At 61.0% G+C, this 17,703-nt stretch overlaps 2 protein-coding genes across 6 annotated transcripts; both read right to left on the reverse strand.

The window, feature by feature from the left end:
* Nucleotides 1-678: 678 nt before the first annotated feature.
* On the reverse strand, nt 679-9,736 carry UPK1B (uroplakin 1B). Of its 3 annotated transcripts, none has more exons than XM_039914377.1 (8): nt 9,631-9,736; nt 6,660-6,750; nt 6,367-6,567; nt 5,072-5,146; nt 3,716-3,838; nt 2,742-2,921; nt 2,008-2,091; nt 679-1,368 (listed from the first exon to the last, which is right to left on the reverse strand). In XM_039914377.1, exons 2-8 carry the CDS (start codon nt 6,726-6,728, stop codon nt 1,318-1,320), a joined length of 783 nt encoding a protein of 260 aa, XP_039770311.1. In that variant the 5' UTR covers nt 6,729-6,750; nt 9,631-9,736; the 3' UTR covers nt 679-1,317. The 3 variants fall into 3 exon arrangements, with proteins under 3 accessions (XP_039770311.1, XP_039770310.1, XP_028937135.1); XM_039914376.1 differs by having other exon boundaries at nt 6,660-6,774; nt 9,631-9,735; XM_029081302.2 differs by lacking the exon at nt 9,631-9,736 and having other exon boundaries at nt 6,660-7,032.
* Nucleotides 9,737-10,659: 923 nt separating this feature from the next.
* On the reverse strand, nt 10,660-17,558 carry TEX55 (testis expressed 55). 3 transcript variants are annotated; one of them, XM_029081308.2, is made up of 4 exons: nt 17,463-17,558; nt 16,517-16,678; nt 12,674-12,736; nt 10,660-11,486 (listed from the first exon to the last, which is right to left on the reverse strand). In XM_029081308.2, exons 1-4 carry the CDS (start codon nt 17,484-17,486, stop codon nt 11,451-11,453), a joined length of 285 nt encoding a protein of 94 aa, XP_028937141.1. In that variant the 5' UTR covers nt 17,487-17,558; the 3' UTR covers nt 10,660-11,450. The 3 variants fall into 3 exon arrangements, with proteins under 3 accessions (XP_028937141.1, XP_028937140.1, XP_028937142.1); XM_029081307.2 differs by having other exon boundaries at nt 12,674-12,778; XM_029081309.2 differs by having other exon boundaries at nt 12,674-12,733; nt 17,463-17,557.
* Nucleotides 17,559-17,703: the final 145 nt, after the last annotated feature.

Below are 17,703 nucleotides of genomic sequence, written 5' to 3' on the forward strand. Positions count from 1 at the left end.
GGTCGGCCGAGCGCGCGACCCGAGGCCCCGGGGAAGCGGCAGGGAGGGTCAGAGGTTGCGCGGAGGCAGGGTGGGTGGGCGGGTAGGCCCCGGCCGGGGCGAGGCTTGCGTCAGGACAGGCCGGACCCCGTCGGTCTCTCCGACCCGATCGCCCCCCCGCCGAGTCCCAGGAAGATGAGAAGCAGCGTGGCCTAATGGGTAGAGCCCGGGCCGGGGAGTCACGAGGACCTGGGTTCTAATCCCGGCTCCGGCACGTGTCCGCTGCGTGACTTGGGGCGAGTCGCTTCACTTCTCTAGGCCTCAGTTCCCCCTTCTGTCAAGTGGGGATGAAGACTTTGAGCCCCATGTGGGACGGGGGTCGGTGTCCAACCTGATGATCTGGTATCTACCCCAGCGCTTAGAACAGTGCTTGACGCATAGTAAGCGCTTAACAAATGCCATTATTATTAGGAATAGGGATCGAGGGTCCAGACGTCTTATGACTGTTAAAGGGGCCAGAGGCCTCTTGGTGTTCCCGGCGAGGTCGGGGAGCTTGGACCCGGGGGGAAGGGTCACGGATTCTAATCCCGCCTCCTCCGCTTGTCTGCTGTGTGATCTTGGGCAACTCACGTCACTTCTCTGGGCCTCAGTTCCCTCATCTGGAAAATGGGGACGAAGACCGTGAACCCCGTGGGGGCCAGGGACCGGGTCCAACCTGATGAACTCGTGTCTACCCCAGCGCTTAGAGCAGTGCCTGGCACATAGTAAGCGCTGAACAAATACCACAAAAAGGAAGTGCTCCACCCGCCCAACCTGATGAGCGTGTCTCTATCCTAGCGTTTAGAACAGTGCCTGGCACATAGTAAGCGCTTGTCGTTAAGTGCCGTCGAGTCGTTTCCGGTTCATAGCGACTCAGTGGATGTGTTTTCTCCAGAAGGTCCGGCTTCTACCACGATCCGTCACCCTGCTAGTGGTTCTTCCCTTCTCGCTGTGATGGTTTCTATCCCCCCCAGCTGCCTCTTCCACCTTTTCCCGGGATTTTCCCCAGCCTCAGTCCGGAGATTCAGTTCCCCGGATGATGCGCCCAAACTATGCTCATCTAAGTCGAGCGCTTGACAAAAACCATAAAAAGAAAGTGCTTCGAGTGTCCGTCCTGATGAACGTGTAACTGCCCTAGAGCTTAGAACGGTGCCTGGCACGTAGTAAGCGCCTTAACAGATACCACAGTCCTTTAGGGACGAAAGCGGCCCCGGGGCTTGAGAGGGTTTGGGGGGGGTCACTGGGGGAGGCGGGGGGCGGCTGTCCGGACGGTCTCGGTCCGGGCCCCCTTGCCGGTCTTCACGGCTCAATCCGGCTCCAGTAGAACATGACGCCCAAGAGCACGCAGAACTGCAGGGGGACAGAAGAGTCGGTCGATGGGTATTTATTGAGCGCTTACCATGTGCGGAGCAGTGTACAAAGCGCTCGGGAGAGGACAGTCCAACAATAGACACGTTCCCTGCCGGACCAGGCAACGTGGGGATGGACATCTCCAGGGCCCGAGTCGGCCACGGGAGTCCCTTCTCAACCGCCCCCCATCCATCTCCTCAGCCCCTTTTGCCCCTTCCTGGTTCACCCCCTTCCTCCTCACCCCCCACCCCATCTCCCTGCCCCTCGCTCCCTCCTCTCTCCCTCAATCCTTCTCTCAGTCCATCCCCTCGCCCCCTCTGACCTCCCCTCGCCGCTCTCCTACTCCAACCCAAGCCCGCACACTTCGCCCCTCTAACGCCCACCTCCTCCCCGGGCCTCCGTCTCGCCGCCGACCCCTCGCCCCCGTCCCGCCTCCGGCCCGGAACGCCGTCCCTCCTCGTATCCCACGGACGACGACTCTCCCCCGCTTCCAAACCTCCCTGAAGGCCCGTCTCCTCCAAGAGGCCTTCCCTTCGAGCTGGACGTGCCCGTCGGCACCGAGGCGGTTCCTCAGCCTCTACTCCCCTTCTTCCCCGAGGGCGTCCCCCACTTTCCCCCGGCCCCGGCCCGGACGCTCACCGTCCAGCAGAGAATGGCGAAGCCAAACCAGGCCACGCCCCAGGCCTGTCGGTTCAGCGGGCCGGAGATCAGCTGGTAACAGCCCTGTCGGTCCGGGGGAGAGGGAAACCGAGTCAGAGAGCAGCGGGGCTGCCCACCCCCAGCCCCCGGGATGGTCTGAGGGAGAGGTCGGCGGGCTGGGTGCTGATGGGTGGTCCCCTTTTTCCTGGGGCAGGAGGGGGGAGATCAAATCGTCATGACCGCGGTGGTTCTTCCCCGGGCCTCAGTTCCCTCTGCTGTCAAATGGCGGTTAAAGAGCGCGAGCCCCACGTGGGACGGCTCTACCCCAGCGCTTAGCACGGTGCCCGGCACCTAGTAAGCGCTCGACAGATCCCGGAATCGTTACCGTCGTCGTCGTCGTTCTCTGGGCCTCAGTTCCCTCCTCGGCAAAATGGAGATTAAGACCGTGAGCCCCGTGTGGGACAAGGGACCGCATCCAGCCCGATTAGCTTCTATCCACCCCGGTGCTCAGTACAGCGCCTGCCACCTAGCAGGCGCTTATCAGATCCCGTGCTCATCACCTTCATTCTCTAGGCCTCGGGTCCCTCAGATGCCCAATGGGGATTAAAGCCCGCGAGCCCCCGGCGGGACGGGGACCGCGTCCAACCCCGTCACCTTGGGTCCGGCGCGTAGTAAGCGCCGACCGAACCCCGCGCCCTGGGGGATGCTGGGAATCTGGGAGCCGGGCCTCTCACCTCCTCGTGATAGTAGTCGGCGACCCCCAGCTTGCACCCGTCGAGGCTGAGCGGGCGGTACTGCCCGTCCCGGGCGCAGCACTGGTGCGGCCAGGGGAAGTCGGCGTCCAGGTGCGTGCGGCGGAAGGCCGAGTGGTAGTCCTGCCAGTCCGAGGGGCCGTTCACTCCGCAGCACTTTTCCTGTCGATGGGGCCGGGGCGGCGGGAGAGAAATGGGGGATTCGTTTGTATCGATTGAGCGCTCACTGTGTGCGCAACACAGGGCCGAGCGCCACAGCCCATTCGTACATAGCTGTAATTTACGGTGATGATCACGGTGTTGGTTACTCTGTGTGCCATAAGCGCACGGGGGGGATGCAAGCCAGTCAGGCCGGTCGCAGGCCCCGTCCCACGTGGGGCTCACAGTCTCAATCCCCGCAGATGAGGTCACCGAGGCCCAGAGGACGACGATGGCATTTGTTAAGCGCTCACTCGGTGCCGAGCACTGTTCTAAGCGCCGGGCAGGATACGAGGTCATCAGGTTGTCCCACGTGGGGCTCACAGGCTTCATCCCCATTTTATAGCTGAGGTCACTGAGGTCCAGGGAATAATAATAATGGCATTTGTTAAGCGCTTATTACGTGCGAAGCACTGTGCTAAGCGCCGGGGAGGATGCGAGGCCATCAGGTTGTCCCACACGGGGCTCACAGGCTTCATCCCCATTTCACAGATGAGGTAACTGGGGCCCAGAGAAGTGAAGCGACTGGCCCAAAGTCACACAGCTCATAAGCGGCGGAGCCAGGATTAGAACTCATGACCTTCTGAGTCCCGGGCCCGGGCTCTAGCCGCCAAGCCAGGCTGCTTCTCCAGATTAGAAATGTAGAGGAGGAGAGGCGGGTGCGGCCCCGGGCCGGGAGGGTCGGCCGGCCTCGGCCCCTGCCCGGCCGCCGCCCCCGGCCGCCCCCTCCCCGGACGGCGGAGGCCCTCGGCGGCCACCTGGAGCATGAGGCGATCCCACGTGTCGGTGACCTTCTTGTTCTTGTACTGGTCGTCGTTGGTCGGGCCGCTCTGGTTCTGGTACCTTTCCAGCATCTGCCTCAGGAAGAGGTTGGGCGTGAACTGCAGAGGGTGGGGTTGGCAAAAAAAGGCAGGATAATAATCACGGTGATGATAATTATGATAGTAGTTGTTAAGCGCTTACCGTGGGCCAGGCACTGGAGTCGTCAGGTTGGACACGGTGCCTGTCCCACGTGGGGCTCACGGTCCCCATCCCCATTTTCCAGATGAAGTAACTGAGGGCAGTGAGGTATCGCGCAGCAGAGAAGTGGCGGAGCCGGGATTAGAACCCGTGACCTTCTGACTCCCAGGCCCGGGCTCTACCCACTAGGCCACAGAGCAAGAGGGTTGTTCGGGGGGCGTCTGGAGGAGAAGCCCCTCCCCACCCCCCAGCTCCGACTAATTGTTATTAACAATAATCATCCTAATTGTGATTTTTTAATGGTACCGGCTAAGCGCTTACTATGTGCCAGGCACTGTGCTAAACGCTGGGGTAGATACAAGCTGATTAGGTTGGACACGGTCCCCGTCCCGTGTGGGATTCACAGTCTTCATCCCCATTTACAGATGAGGGAACCGAGGCACAGAGAAGGGAAGGGACTTGCCCAAGATCTCATAGCGGGCAAGTGGCAGTATTACTATTACATTAATCTTATGCCCTATTATTAGGTATTATGATTATACCATACCACAGTATAATGATAATTGTGGTATCTGCTAAGTGCATACTATGTGCCAGGCACCGTTCTGAGCACTGGGGTAGACAGAAGCTCATCGGGTTGGACACGGTCCCTGTCCCACTTGGGGCCCTCGGTCCTCATCCCCATCTTACAGATGAGGGAACTGAGGCCCAGAGAAGTGAAGTGATTCGCCCAAGGTCACCCAGCAGACATGTGGCGAAGCCGGAATTAGAACCCAGGTCCTTCTGACTGCCGGGGCCGCGCTGCTTTGATATCTTCAAGATACGCTGCTTAGAGAAGCGGCGCGGCTCAGTGGCGAGAGCCCGGGCTGGGGGGTCGGAGGTCGTGGGTTCTAATCCCGGCTTTGCCGCTTGTCAGCTGTGTGACTCTGGGCAGGTCGCTTCTCTGTGCCTCAGTGACCTCCTCTGTCAAATGGGGACGAAGACTGTGGGCCCCAGGTGGGACGCCCTGATCGCCTTGCATCCTCCCCAGCGCTTAGAACAGTGCTTGGCACATAGTAAAAGCGCTTAAATACCATCATTATTATTATCATCACCTTCCCTGCCCTGGGCCTCAGCCCCGGCAAGGAGGAGGCGGCGGAGAGCGGGAGACTCACAAAGTCCTGCTGTGTGGCAGCCGTGATGCAGGACGCCATCTCGAACGCGTACACCACGAACATCAGGATGAGGTACTGGAAGAGATGAGAAAACAGACCCGTACGCCGCAGAGGTCACGACGAGGCGCCGGACAAGCAAACGACACAAAAATCCTACGCCACAGACGTCGGGATGAGGTACTGGAAGAGACAAACACGGGGGAACCCGCCGTTCCCCTCGGAGCATAACGAAGGTGGTATCCGCGAAGCGCCTACTGGGTGCCGGGCCCCGGACTAAGCCCTGGGGCAGATACAAGCTCATCGGGTTGGACTCAGTCCCTGTCCCGCGTGGGGCTCACGGTCTTCATCTCCATTTGACGGATGAGGAAACTGAGGCCCGGAGAAGTGAAGGGACTCGGCCGAGGTCACGCAACCGACAAGGGGCCGGGCCGGGTTCCCCCCTCGAGGCGGCCTCCCGCCTCGACCGGCGCCGTGTGTTCACGTACGCGACACGACTGCGGTCTCGTGCTGGCGTGGGCGCTCTGTTCTCAACCAGTCCGTGCTATTTGTTGAGCGCTTACTGTGTACAGCGCACTGTACTAAGCGCTCGAAAGGACTCGGCCTGGGGGAAGGGCGGTCCTCTGACCCTCCTGCCGCCCATCACGATTGCAAGCCGGAGGGCCTGGTTTGGGCGGCCTCGTCTTGGGAACGTCTGCCCGCCGAGGAGGAGGGGAAAGAGGAGCAGAGGTGGAGGAGGAGGAGGAGAAGAGGAAGAGCAGGAAAAAGAGGAGGAGAAGGAGGAGGAAGAGCAGGAAAAAGAGGAGAAGGAGCAGGAAGATCAGGAAAAAGAGGAGGAAGAGCAGGAAAAAGAGGAGAAGGAGCAGGAAGATCAGGAAAAAGAGAAGGAGGAGGAAGAGCAGGAAAAAGAGGAGGAGAAGGAGGAGGAAGAGCAGGAAAAAGGAAGGACAAGAGAAGAGAAAGAGGACAAGAAATGGAGAAGAGAAGGAGGGGGAGGAGAAGTGGTGGAGGAAGAGGAGGAGAAGGAGAAAGGAGGATGAAGAGGAGAAGGAGGAGACAGAGGAGGAGAAAAGAAAAGAGAAAGGAGGAGGAGAGAAGGGGAAGACGAGAAGAAGTGGAGAAAGGAGGAGAAAAGAAGAAGAGGTGGAGGAAGAGGAGAAGAGGTGGAGAAAGGAGCAGGAGAAAAGAGAAGAAAGGTCGAGGAAGAGGAGGAGAAGAGGTGGAGAAAGGAGGAGAAGAAGAGAAGGATTAGGAGGAGAAGGAGGAGGAGGAGGGAGTGGCGTGGGTGGGCCTCTCACCGCCAAGAGCAGCTTGCGGCCGGCCCTGAGGACAGCCACGACGCCGAGGGCGGCCAGGCAGAACAGGGAGAAGCCGGTGAAGATTCCGATCCAGGCGGCGGCGAAGACGTCGTCGTTGTCCGTGGCTTCCAGCAGCCCGTACAGCCGCCACGGGTCCGTCACGAAGAAGATGCACTCCGCCATCAGAGCCAGCCCGCTCATCTGCCGGCAACGAGACGGACAACCGGGCCTGGGAGGTCAGCCCCCGACCGCTCGAGGGGGGCCGGGGGCTCCCGGGGCCGCCCGTCACTCACCGCGATGACCACGTTCCCGAACACCAGCAGGCCTTGGAGGCAGCGGACCGACCCGTCGTCCTTCGCCATCTCGGGTGCTTCCCCACGCCTGCTGCTTGGACCGACGTAGGCGGGACTTAAGAAATACCGTAAAAAAGAGGAGGAAGAAGACGAGGAGGAGGAGGGTGGCGGGGTAGACTGAGGACGGGTACGGGCAGCCCTCAGCGTCTTCCCTTCTGGAGAGTTGGGGGGTTCTTCGCTTCTCCCCTCCATTCCAGACTAGTCCGGGGGGTGCCCTGTGGGGTCCCCTGCGACCCCCAGCCCCCGGCCTCTTTCTGCCTTTAACAGAAAGACCCGGGGAAAGTCACCTCGCTTCTCGGGGCCTCAGTTCCCTCCTCTGTAAAATGGGGCTTAAGACTGCGAACCCCACGTGGGACAGGGACTGTGTCCGACCTGATCCATCCGTATCTACCCCAGTGCTTAGTACGGTGACTGGCACATAGTAAGCGCTTTACAAGTACCATTAAAAAAAGGGGTCTTGGGCCTGTCCCGGAAGGGGTCGTCCCCCCGGGACAATGACTCTCCCCGTCTTACTGAAGGCTCACCTCCTCCCAGAGGCCTTCCCCGACTGCGCCCTCCTCCCCTCTTCTCCCGCTCCCTTCCGCGTCGCCCCGACTCGCTCCCTTTCTTCATCCCCCCTCCCGGCCCCGCACCGCTTAGGTCCGCATCCCTCATTTCTTTATTTCTATTAACGTCCGCCTCCCCCTCTAGGCTGTGAGCTCCTTGTGGGAAGAGAACGTGCCCGTTCTATTGCTATATTGTCCTCTCCCAAGCGCTTAGTACGGTGCTCGGCACATAGCGCTCGGTAAATACGATTGACCGAATGACTATCGGTGCCTACCTAGTGGGAGGTCACTTTTCTGTCTGTTTCCTGTCCCAAGCGTTTAGTCCAGTGCTCGGCAACGCAGTAAGCGCTCGGTAAATACGATCGAATGGCTCGGTCCAGTGCTCTGCACACGGTAGACGCTCAGTAAATACGATCGACTGACTGGCTCGGTGCAGTGCTCTGCACACAGTAGACGCTCAGTAAACACGATCGACCCACTGACCGAGGGACCAACTCATAGCCTACCTAACGGGAGCTCGGTTTCCTGTCTATTGCAGTCCTTTCCCGAGCGTTTAGTCCGGTGCTCCGCGCACAGTAAGCGCTCAGCAAATACGATCGACCGCCCGAGTGACCGACTCGGAGCCAACCTAGCGGGAGGTCAGTTTCCCGGAGCACCGTCGGACCCACACCCCAGAGGTGCCGCCCTGCCAAGGGCCGGCCGGTCACACCCGGGCCTTCCCTCGGCTTGTCCCGCAGGAGGGCGCGGCCGGCCGGAAAGGAACGGCCGGAAAGGGGAGAGGCCGGAGCCTGGCTCCGTCTCTCCCTCCTTTTCCCCCGGCTCTCCCCCCGGCCCCTCGCACCCCGCCCCATTCTCGGGGGGTGAGGGCACGGTGAGCCGGCCTCCCCTGGGCGGGGGTGTCCGGTCCAGGCCGGCTCAGAGGGGGTGGGCCTGGGACCCCGCCTTGGCTTCGGTGGACCCCCGGCCTCGGGTGCCGGGGCCGCCGCGTTGGGACGATCCCGTGGGTGCGATAGGGCTCGGCCCCCCTAAACCGCAGGGAAAGGAGGAGGAGGAGGAAATGGAGGAGGAGAGGAGCGGGAGGAGGAGGACGGGGAGGGTGGGGGGAAGGAGGGGAGGAGGAAGAGTAAGGAGGAGGGAAAAGAAGAGAAAGAGGAGGAGGGGAAAGAGGAGGTAGAGGAAGAGGACGAGGAAGAGAAAGAGAAGGAGGGGAAGGAGGAAGAGGAGAAAGAGGAAGACGAGGAGGGGAGGGGACCTCTGTGCCTCAGTGACCCCATCTACCCCAGCCACCCTGATTACCTCGTATCTACCCCCGCGCTTAGTTCGGCGGCTTTACAAATACAGAGAAGCGGCGTGGCTCAGTGGAAAGAGCCCGGGCTTGGGAGTCAGAGGTCATGAGTTCGAATCCCGGCTCTGCCACTTGCCAGCTGGGCGACTGTGGGCAACTGTGATGGTACTTGTAAGCGCTAGGGTAGAGAAGCAGCGTGGCTCAGTGGAAAGAGCACAGGCCTTGGAGTCAGGGCTCATGAGTTCGAATGCCAGCTCTGCCACTTGTCGGCTGTGTGACTGTGGGCGAGTCACTTCACTTCTCTGGGCCTCAGTTCCCTCATCTGTAAAATGGGGATGAAGACTGTGAGCCCCACGTGGGACAACCTGAGTCCCCCGTGTCTACCCCAGCGCTTAGAACAGTGCTTGGCACATAGTAAGCGCTTAACAAATACCCACATCATCATACAGGGTCATCGGGTCGTCCCCCGTGAGGCTCACAGTTAATCCCCATTTTACAGATGAGGTCACTGAGGCACAGAGAAGTTAAGCGACTTGCCCACAGTCACACGGTTGGTTTTCCGATCCGGCTGGCAGCGCGGGGGCTAACCGTGTCTTCTTTGGCTGCTGTTGATGCTTGCTGGACTCCCCCCCCCGGCCCCGACTCTAAGACACCCGGAATGGGTGCCCATTGGTAGCGTACGGAAAGGGCGAGGGGTCGTGTCCCGGGGTCGGAGAGATCCTGTTCCGTACCCACGGGTGGCACCCGGCTGGGAGCGTGGACGGCTGGGCTCGGGGGGATCGGGTGAGAGAGGGAGAATGGTTCAGTGCAGCATCACTCCACGCCGGTCCCCCTCTTGGCCGTCAGAGTCTGAGAGTCCGGGTGCGGCGCCCAGAGGGTCCCCGCGGGCACGCGTCCCGACACGCTCATTTCCGGGTGAACCCGCGACCCGCGTTCTGCGCTTCGGCCGGGTGACCCCGGCCCGCTCTGCCCTCCCGCCCAACCTGCCCTGGGTGGCGGGACGGTGGGCGACCGTCGGTCCCGGAGGGGTTTCCCCTCTGTCCCGCGGACCCCCCCAACCGTGCCTGGACTCGGTACTCACCCCGGCGCCGGCCTGACCTCTGACCTCTGACCTCCGGCGGCCGACCGCTGCCCTCCGCCTGGCTCCCCCGGGGCCTCCCGTGCACCTGCACGGCCCCTCCCTCCGCCGGCGGGTCTTTAAGGCCCCACGGGCCCGGAGGCCAGGCCCGGCGATTGGCGAGAGCCGCCCACGTGGGCGAGCCGGCGAGCGAGGCCTAGGCCGGCCCTGCCCGGACCTGTCTCCTCGTCTCCTGGGGCGGGGGGGGGGGGGGGGCGGACGGGACCGCTCCTCGCCTCCCGTCGGGTTGGGTGGAATGCGGTTAGGCCGAAACACCCCCTCCGCCTCCGCCCCACCCCTGCCTCCCTCCGCCCTGACCCCCGTCTCCGGCGGGCCCAGGACAGGGGAATGGACGGGGCAGGGCGGGGAGGGGAGAGTCGAACCCAGGGGAGGCCGACGGGAGAGGGAACGAGCGTGAGGGAGAGCAGGCCGTAGCGCGGAGGGAGGTGGAGGGGACGAGGGAGAAGGGGCCTGGGGGGTCCCAAGGCTGCTCGGTGAAGAACCGGGACGAGACCCCCTCGTCCCGCCCCCTCGCTCACTCCTCACCTTGTGGGACCGGGACGGTGTCCACCCTGCTTAGTTCGTATCTACCCCAGCGCTTAGAACAGTCATAGCGGGCGCTTAACAAATACCGCCCCCGTCGTCATCGTCTGTACTCTCCCAAGCGCTCAGTACAGCGCTCCGCACACAGGAAGGGCTCGATCGAAACCGGTGACCGATCGATCGATCGGATCACTCCAGCTCCGGACTAACGGACACCCACACGCGACCGTCCGACGGATCAAAGCCGGGCGGGCGGGAGGCGGCTCGGCCTAGTGGACGGGGATCGAGCCCCGGGCTGCCACGTGACCCCGGGCAGACCGCTCACCCTCTCTGGGCCTCACCGTCCTCCTCCGCAAACCGGGGTTAAGATCTCCTCCCGCTCAGACCGCGAACCCCTCCCGATCTGACGTTCGCCTCCCTACCCCGGCGCTTCGCCCCCAGAGTTCGGCGGTCGCCGGCGGCCAGTGGTTTTATTTGGCTTCCGCGTTCAGCGTGGGAGAGTCGGAGGGGGCTCCCGGAGTTCACGGCGGGGTCTCCGGCCGGGCCCCCGGGGGAGGCCCGAACCGTCAGTGGGCCCGGGGCAGCGAGGAGGACGGAGCGGGGCGGACTCCGGTCTCATCCTGGGGTCGGCGAGGGGGGCCGGGCGGGGGGAAGCGGGGCCGGGACCGTCCCGGAGCGGCTCGGCCCCCAAGCGCTCGTGTCGGTGGGTCACCCGCGGTGGTTGCTGGGAAATTCCTCGGCCGGGAGCCGGTCAACCGGGGAGAAGGCTTCGGCCTCGGAGAACCCGTCGGGCCGGTTTCGGGGCGGCGACCGGGACCTGGGGAGCGTCTACGGGGAAGGAGGGAGGGAAGGACGGCCTGTCCCTGGGTGGGTCGGGCGATGCCCGCCCGGGGGAGAGAGGCGGGGGGTGGGGAGGACCCGGTTGTGCCCAGAGGGGAGCCAGGGCGGAGTCGGGGGAGGGCCCGATGGCTTGTGGCCCCCGGCCGGAAGTCGCTGGAGGCCGCCGCTGACGGAGACCGCTATCGACGGAGGTCGCTGATGACGGAGGCCACCGATGGAGGTCGCCGCCGAAGGAGGCCGCTGTCGACGGAGGCCGCCCCTCACGGAGGTCGCTGGCGAAGGAGGCCGCCGGTGGAGGCCGGCGCAGATGGAGGCCACCACTGACGGAGGTCGCGGATAGATGGAGGCTACAGATGGAGGTCACTGCTGGAGGTCGCTGGCGAAGGAGGCCGCCGGGACAGTCATTTCTCTTCTCTTTTGTTCAGCATAGTTTGGACCTGGGAATAACCGTCAGCGGTTTCAGCCGCTCCTTCCCCCCGGCCTGGAGGCTCGGAGCCAAGCCGGCCCGACGGATGAGACGAGGGGGCAGACATTCTTTTTGGCCCCCAATTTCCCAATTTTCCAGAGTCTCTTTCCCTCCTCAAACACACATCACCCCCCCGAACTACTACCTGGGCACCCCTTCTCCCTTCCCTCCCCCCATTCCCACCCGTGGAGCGCCTATCCATATTACTCTGAACGCTCTCCCAACTAGAGAGGCAGCACGGTCCAGCACGTAGAGCCAGGGCCCGGGAATCGGAGGACCCGGGTTCTAATCATAGCTCGGCCACTAGTCTGCTGTGTGACCTCGGGCCAGTCACCTCACTTCCCTTTGCCTCAGTTCCCTCATCTGCAAAGTGGAGATTCAGTCCTACTCCTTCCTACACCTCATCTGTAAAATGGGGGTTGAGAGTGTGAGCGACGCAGGACAGGGACCGTGTCCAGCCTGATTTCCTCGTACGCACCCCAGTGCTTAATACAGTGTCTGGCATGTGGGAAGTGCTTAATAATCACCATCACCATCATAACTATGGGCAGGCTGGCACGGGGAGCGTGGTCCCCGACGTGGGTTTTCTGGGTTTTTTTGAAATGGTATTTGTTAAACCCTTACTATGTGCCCGGCACCATTCAAAGCTCTGGGGTAGATCCAAAGTCATCAGACTGGACACAGTCCCTGTCCCCCATGGGGCTCACAGTCTTCATCCCCATTTTGCAGAGGAGGGAACTGAGGCCCAGAGAGGTGAAGTGACTTGATCAAGGTCACATAGCAGACAAGGGGCAGAGCTGGGTCCTTCTGACTCCCGGGCCCGTGCCCTAACCACAGATCATGCTGCTCCTCGGTCTGGGTGAGGAAGCCGAGGCCTCCTGCTTGGAGGAACCGAAGGTGCCTTGAATCTTTGCTCAGTTGACTTCATTCCCACCTTCACTCTGGCTTTCCGGTCCACAAGCGCTCAGTACAGTGAGTCCTGGTGGGAGCTCAAACCACCTCACCACCGCCGGGTTTCTCTCCTAAACTGCTCTGTCTTCCCCTTGCCTGCTTCTCTTCCACATCATCCAACCCCCTCCACCGCCGGGACCCTTCAGGTGGGCAAAGCACCGTCCCCTTTCCCCCGCCCCGTCCCGACCCTCCCTCCACAATCCCTACCTGCTCCAGCATGAACTGTAAGGGGTCCTCTGGCTTCTCGTACACTAGCTCTTCCGTGATCTGCTGAGGACGAGAGGGGCGGGGGGAGGGCCGGAGACCGGGAGACTGGGAAGAGTGGGAAGAGCGGGAGAGCGGGAGAGGAGAAGCGGGGAGAGGAGCAGAGGGGAAGGGGGGAGAGGACATGAGGAGGAGAGGAGAAAAGGGGGAGAAGAAAAGAGAGGAAGAGGAGATGAGGGGGAGAGGAGAAGGAAAGCAGGGGAGAGGAGAAGAGGGGAAGAAGAGAAGGGGGGAAGAAGAGGGGGAGAGAAGAAGAGAGAAGAGAAAGGGGGGAGGAAAAGAGGGAAAGAAGAGAAGAAGGGGAGAGGACGAAAGGGGAAGAAGAAAAGAGGGGGAGAAGAGAAGAAGGGGAGAGGAAGAGAGGAAAAGAACGGAAGAGGAGAAGGGGGAGAGGACAAGAGGGGGAGAGGAAAAGAGGGGGAGAAGAGGGAAAAGGGCAGAGGAGAAGAGGGGGAAGGGAGAGAGGGAGAGGAGAAGAGGGGGAGAGAGAGAGAGACAGGAGAAGAGGGGGAGAGGAGAAGAGTGGGAGGAGGGAGAAGAGAGAGAGAAGAGGGGGACAGGGAAAGGGGGAGAGCAGGAGAGGGAAGAGGGGAGAGAAGAAGAGGGGAAGAGGGAGAGGAGAGGGGAAGAAGAGAGGGAGGGGGAGAGGAGATTGTGAGCTCCTTGTGGGCAGAGATTGTCCCTCTTTGTTGTATGGTACTTTCCCAAGCGCTTAGTACAGTGCTCTGCACACATTAAGTGCTTAATAAATCCGATTAAGTGAAAGAAGCAATGAATGAGGGGGGAGAGGAAAAGAGAGAGGGAGAGAAACAGCAAGGGGGAGAGAGAGACAGAGAGAGCCTGGACACTTCCATTCACATTCGCCTTCCAGCCTCTTTCCAGCAGATTCTAGCCAGACAGAACAAAACACTGTTCTGCGGGTCTGGGCATTCAGTCGTATTTACTGAGCGCTTACTGTGTGCCTAGCACTGTCCTAAGCACTCCGGTAGACTGTAGGCTTGGGTAGGGCCGCCAACTAGCCGCCCATCCCAGAAATACGGTGGGCAGCGATGGAGCTGACTGGAAGCTCCTCGAGGGCAGGAATCGAGTCTACTAACTCTATCGTTCCTCTCGTTCATTCATTAAATCGTATTTATCGAGCGCTTGCCATGTGCAGAGCACCGTACTAAGCGCCTGGAAAGTACAATACAGCAATAAAGGGAGACAATCCCTGCCCACAACGGGCTTACCGTCTAGAGTGCTCAGCCCAGCGCTCTGATGATGGCATTTGTTAAGCACCTACTATGTGCAGAGCTCCGTTCTAAGCGCTGGGGGAGATACAGGGTCATCGGGTTGTCCCCCGTGGGGCTCCCAGTCTTCATCCCCGTTTTCCAGATGAGGTCACTGAGGCCCAGAGAACCGAAGTGACTTGCTCCAAGTCCAGCCGAAGGGCCACTCAGCACAGACCACCGAGGGGCTGACCGGCACCGAGCCCGGGAGCAGACGCTGTACTGAGCGCCGGGCTAGAGACGAGATAGATGGGTCGGACCCGGGGGGGTGAACGGGAAGAACGAGGCCGGCGGGAAGGGCCCGGGGGACGGCGGCCGGGCCCGGCCACCGCACAGATCAACGGAGAACCTGAACCGGAGGATCCGGTCTGGGGGTTCGACGCTCCCCACGGAATGTCGGCCGACCGGCCCAGCCCCACGCCCAGCCCCACCCCGCCAGACCACCCGGGCCCTCACCCGCCTCGCACCTGGGCCCGCTGGCCCCGTCCCCGGCGGCCACCAAGCCCAACTCCACACTCTGGCCCCGGGCCCACCCTCCAAATCGGGGCTCTGGATGTTTTCTCCCCCCTAGAGAAGGCAGATTTTCCCACAGCCCCGGGAGCCGGGGCCGGCCCGTTCCACGGGAAATCTATCCCCCGGTCACCCGCGCTGGAATCTGAACCACTCGTGGAATTTGGACTAACTCAGCTTGGTGGGAGGATGGAGCGGGAGGGAGGGAGAGGAGAAAAGAAGGAGAGAGGAGGGTGAGAGGGGAGGGAGAGAGAAAAGAAAGAGAGGAAAGGGGAGAGGAGAGAGCCGGGAGAAAGGAGACAGGAGAGGGGGAAAAAATGGGAGAGGAGACAGAGGAAAAAGAGTAGAGAGAAAGAAGAGAAATGAGAAGAGAGGGAGAGACAGAGGGACAAAGAGAGACAGATTGTAAGCTCGTTTTTGGAAGGAACCTATCACCTCTGTTGTATTGCACTCTCCCAACTGCTTAGTACAGTGCTCTGCTCATGGTGAGTGCTTACTAAGTACCACTGACTCACTGATTGTTGGAAGGAGAACAGAGACAGAGGGAGAAGAGGCCTTGATAACCCAAGCATAGCAGATCCAGGGACTTCTGAGACACTCAATCTGCCACCTGTCTGTTGCGTGACCTCGGGCAAGTCGCTTGGCTTCTCCGGGCCTCAGTTGCCTCATCTTTGAAATGGGGATGAAGACCGGGAGCCCCACACGGGACGGGGACTGTGTCCACCCCAGCGGCGCCCGGCATCCAGTAAGCGCTTTCATTCATTCAATCAATCGTATTTATCGAGCGCTTGCTGTGCGCAGCGCGCTGGACTAAGCACCTGGGAGAGGAGAACACGGCAATAAACAGGCACGTTTTGTGCCCACAGTGAGCTGCCAGTCTAGGGGTGGGGAGACGGACGTGAATAGAAATCAGTAAATGAGGGAAGTGGATGTGAGCGGTGCGGGGCTGGGAGGGGGGAATGAAGAAAGGGGGCGAGTCCAGGCGGCGCAGAAGGGAGCGGGAGAAGAGGAAAGGGGGGTTCAGTCAGGGAAGGCCTCCTGGGGGAGACGGGCCTTCAGGAAGGCTTTAAAAGGGGGGAGAGTGGTTGTCTGTGGGATTTGAGGGAGGGCGTTGCAGGCCGGAGGCAGGATGTGGGCGAGGGGTCGGCGGCGAGAGAGGCGAGAGCGAGGTCCAGTGAGAAGGTTGGCATTAGAGGAGCAGAGTGTGCGGGCTGGGTTGGAGTGCTCAAAAAATACCCCGTAAAAAGAAGTCACGTCTCTGGGCCTCAGTTCCCCCATCTGTCAAATGGGGATGAAGACCGTGAGCCCCAAGTGGGGCAAGGGGCTGTGTCGAACCCCATTAGCTTAGAAGGGTGCCTGGCACACGGTAGATGCTTAACAAATATCAAGTTAAAAAAGAGTCACTTCACTCCTCTGGGCCTCAGTTCCCTCATCTGTCAAAGGGGGACGAAGACCGTGAGCCCCACGGGGGGGCAGGGACTGTGTCCAACCTGATGATGATGGTATTTGTTAAGCGCCATGTGCCAAGCACTGTTCTAAGCGCTGGGGTTAGATAGACGGTAATCAGGTTGTCCCACGTGGGGCTTACAGGCTTCATTCCCATTTTAAAGCCGAGGTAACCGAGGCCTGGAGAAGTGAAGTAATAACAACAATAATAATAACGATGGTATTTGTTAAGCGCTTACTACGTGCCCAGCACCGTTCTAAGCGCTGGGGCGGATACCAGGTTATCAGGTTGTCCCAGGTCTTCACCCCCGTTTTCCAGATGAGGTCACTGAGGCCCGGAGAAGCGAAGTGACTTGCCCCGGGTCACACGGCTGATGAGTGGCGGAGCCGGGATTAGAACCCACAGCCTCCAACTTCCAAGCCTGGGCTCTTTCCCCGAGCCACGCTGCTTCTGCTGATGAGCTCGGATCTACCCCAGCGCTTAGCAGAGGGCCTGGCGCCTAGTAAGCGCTGGACAAAGGGCCCGGTTATCATCGTCACTGCCGGGCGTTGGAGACGTCACCTGGAATATCTGCAGGATGTTGTGTCTCTCCATGTATCTGACGGCCACCTCGAAGGGATCCTTGAACACCTCAGGGGGATCCGGCCTGGACGTTTCCAGCTTCCTCCCTTCAGGGACCGGGCTTTGTTCCGGGCTGGGAATAAGGTTGTTTTGATGTTCCAGCTGAGAAGCGAAATGTTTATCCATTTAGTAACCGGGGAACTGCCCCGTCTGATTATTTATTGCTTAATTATGATCAGACCATTAATAAAAACCATAATTAGGATTGATTTTATTCCCGAGGAGCAGCGTGGCCTAATGGAAAGAGCCCCAGGGCTGGGAATCAGAGGATCCGGGTTGATCAGCATAATTACAATAAAAATATTGGTGGGATTGGTTAAGCACTTGCTCTGTGCCGGGCACTGTTCTAAGCGCTGGGGTGGATACAAGCTAAGGGGGTTGGACATAGTCCCTGTCCCCCGTGGGGCTCCCGGTCTTCATCCCCCTTTTCCAGATGAGGGAACTGAGGCCCAGAGAAGTGAAGTGACTCGCCCCCACTCACCCAGCTGACAGGTGGCAGAGCCGGGATTCGAACCCATGACCTCTGCCTCCAAAGCCCGGGCTCTTTCCACTGAGCCACGCTGCTTCTCTGATGACCCCCGTAATCCCCCCCCCCCAGCGCTTAGAACAGCGCTCTGCACATAGTAAGCGCTTAAACGAGGGCCCTATTTATTGCCATTGTTCTCGTCCGTCCGTCTCCCCCGATCAGACCGTAAACCCGTCAAACGGCAGGGACCGTCTCTCTCTGTTGCCGACTTGTTCATCCCAAGCGCTTAGTACAGTGCTCTGCACATAGTAAAGCGCTCAACAAATACTATTGAATGAATGAATGAGGGCCGTGATGGTAGGAGCGAGGCGGTTAGTACGTGGGAGGCAGTGTACTGAGCGCAGGGAGCCCGCGTTCTACCTGTCCCTGGCGGCGCTCTCCCATCCTCCGCCCCGCCGGCCGCGCTCCCCGGGGAAGGCTGCGTCGCGCCGTCGCCTTGGCAACCGGCGGGGACGGGGACCGCTCCGTCACGTGACCGGGGAAGCCCCCCCGCCCGGTGACGTCACGGGGACGACCCCCCCCTCCCTCGGGCTCGCGCGCATGCGCGTTCCGGGCACCCGTGCAGGGCGGGGATCTCCCCGCTAGGTGGCGCGCGAGGGCC

The sequence above is a fragment of the Ornithorhynchus anatinus genome, chromosome 16 (assembly GCF_004115215.2).
Source record: "Ornithorhynchus anatinus isolate Pmale09 chromosome 16, mOrnAna1.pri.v4, whole genome shotgun sequence".
Taxonomy (NCBI): Eukaryota; Metazoa; Chordata; class Mammalia; order Monotremata; family Ornithorhynchidae; genus Ornithorhynchus; species Ornithorhynchus anatinus.